General features: G+C 46.5%; 1 protein-coding gene across 1 annotated transcript; it reads right to left on the bottom strand.

The window, feature by feature from the left end:
- Window positions 1–1066: 1066 nt before the first annotated feature.
- On the bottom strand, window positions 1067–2017 carry LOC121601127. The gene has a single exon (XM_041929930.1). It carries the CDS (start codon window positions 2015–2017, stop codon window positions 1067–1069), a length of 951 nt encoding a protein of 316 aa, XP_041785864.1.
- Window positions 2018–2800: the final 783 nt, after the last annotated feature.

Genomic DNA, 2800 nt, shown 5'->3' with positions numbered 1-2800 from the left:
ACTGCAACAACGCTGTCTTCAACAATTGCATAATGCACACTCAGACATCATCAGCATAAAGGCCTTAGCTCGCAGTTATTTCTATTGGCCATCCCTAGATGTAGACATCGATAACTGGGTAAAAACATGTTGTACATTCCAAGGAGCTGCCAAACCGCCGCCCTCAAAAGATACTGCCGTGTGTACAGCCAACCGCCTGAGACAGTTTTGTTCATCTGATCCGGTTTTCGCTAAACAATACACGCGCAATGGGTGGATCTGGGTAGCTGGCACAATTGTCAAACGCATCGGGACTGTTATGTACACCGTCAAGACGTTTGATAAGAGGATTACACGCAGCCACGTTAATCAGTTGCGCGATCGTCGCAACCGTCAGCAACATCACCAACATCCTCTTAAACCGGTTAATACAAATTTCCCTCTTAATGTACTTTTAGATACGGCACCAAACTGCACTCCTGGGTTACCTTCTAGCCCGCTACTGCAAATACCAGCATTGGTCAGCAATACCGATGACGCCACAACCGAGCCCAGTCGCGCTCCTGGCTTATCGTCTGATCATCAATCGCAGACTTCGGTATCAGTGAGCAGCCCGGATGCCGCCACAGCCGAGCCTAGCCGCACTCCTGGCCTATCGTCTGACCATCCACTGCAAACTTCAGCATCGGTCATTAATCCGGATGCCACCTCCAGCCGTGGCGCTGCCGCCTCATACGTTGCGAATCCAGCAATCCTGGTGCAATTTTAAGACAGGAACCACACCGGTCTTCTAGTCTTAGAAGACCGCCCAGTAGGTTCAGTGTTTATAGATGTTGTTCATAAAGAAGGGGAGATGTTGGATGCATTACAAGCGGGGCACTCAGGTGCGCTCTCCGCGAGAGCGATCTCTCGTCGGCTGACGAGCACGAGTGCCCACCGTCTCGGTACCGATGGAGATCGATCTCTCGGTACCGATCGGCAACGAGAGGGAACGTAGGGAGAGGTCGAGAGAGAGAGATTAGAAGAGATTAGGGGGCATTCGGGTCCGCGACGCGTTCGGAGCAACAGCTCACCATCCTCCCGCGTATCAATGTAATAGTCGTAATAGGAATAAATATAATATAATACAATAGAACACAAAACTCTGGTTCGATTTTAGGATTTGGATTCGGTCTTGCAGGAATTCGATCAACTCGCTGTACTTATCCTTTTTCTTATGCACAGAATGCCTTTCCCACGCCAGAATGGTCTCATTGTCCAGCTTCATCAGCAACATGTTGGACAAAGGCGTGTCCCATGAGTCGACAGGCTCATGCAGCTTCTGCAACCCATTCACATATCGCACGAATTCATCTACCAACGACGTCAAGCCATCGACACTTTCTGTTGCAATCGCAGGTAGGAAATGTAGCCGTCGCCAGTACTCGCGAATGAGCATCCGTGAGTTGTCGTATCGCTTAAGCAGCGCAGCCCAGGTAACAGAATAGTTTTCCGTGGTCAGAATAACATGTTCGAAGGGAACCGCAGCGTCACCTTTCAGGGACGAAAGTAAGTACTGCAGTTTTGCAATTGGCGGCAGCTCGGCACTTGCGTCAATCATCGCGACAAATCGATCGCGGAATGACAACCACTTTGTCGAATCACCGTCGAACGTTGGTAATTCGATTTTGGGAAAACGAATGTTTGATGTGTTTGGCCGTCCAAACGCTAGGGTTGAGTTTGCCAATAAGGAGTCGTTGAGGGAATTGGCTTCCTTCCGCTGGTTTTCTCTAAGGAACGATTTTAGCCGCCGGCAGCGCTCTTCCATATCGATCCTGTCAGTAAAATAGGCTTGAATCGCCTCACTGGTGTCGTCATACTCTTCCAGCTTTGCCACCGCGGCAAAAAAGTCCTGTCTGTGTTGTTCCAAACCCTCCATAACCTCCGGGATTTCACCTACATTTTCGGATTTGAAGTTCTGCTTAAAGCGCTCCAGCGCCTTAATGTTTTCCACTGCGACGAGTTTTTTGTGCTGAGCAGATTTTATCTTCTTGTCCATCTTAGCTTCCGTTAGAATTTCACGATAATGCCGATAACGCGAAATAAACGTTCACGAAACTGTAGCAATTCGAAATAAACCACGATTCACGATCACGAAAATTCGACCGATGCCCTTGAGCGCGAAAATTCGAAATGGCGCGAATGATGACTTGCACCGTGCTCGTGATGCGGAGCGTTCCGAATTTGCCGTTGCTCTTGATGCAGAGCGAAAGAAAACACTTAGCACGCACGTATCCGGTTCGAAGGACCAAAAATGAGAGAAAACCTCACGAATGTTCGTATACGTTGTACAACTCGTTTTCTTTCCCGATATTAGAATAATTTGTGCCGGTTATGAAAATTAATGCGACCCGTTCAAATGTCCGTTTGCTACTGTATATTCAATTATCAAGAGTTCATTACATAATTCATTTTGAGTTCATTCTGTTATCCTTATCTATGCCTATGAGTTCATTTCCTATCCTATTTCTAAATTGAGTTCGAATTTCGAATTCGAACTAATAAATTCAAATGATCAATCTCCAACACTATTTGAAAAAAAAAAAACAAATAATTAGCACTAAAATTTACCGCACCCAAAACGAATTAAAAAACCACTTATACAGCTGCTAGAACAATTACACACTTTATTTCCTAACGTATCTAGCCTTTGTACCCTATCCAATCTAAACCGCACACGTTTGTCCTACAGCGAATCTAAGAATAAATGAAACATCTGTGCTTTTGGATCTCTCGCACCTCGCACCCCGCACTCACTCTCTCATCTTTTCGCCTCTTCGTC

This window comes from Anopheles merus, unplaced genomic scaffold (genome assembly GCF_017562075.2).
Source record: "Anopheles merus strain MAF unplaced genomic scaffold, AmerM5.1 LNR4000030, whole genome shotgun sequence".
NCBI lineage: Eukaryota > Metazoa > Arthropoda > Insecta > Diptera > Culicidae > Anopheles > Anopheles merus.
This window is presented reverse-complemented; position numbering and strand designations above follow the sequence as displayed.

Coding starts and splice junctions, on each gene's coding strand:
- LOC121601127 (XM_041929930.1), bottom strand. CDS start 2,017: ATGGACAAGAAGATAAAATCTGCTCAGCACAAAAAACTCGTCGCAGTG.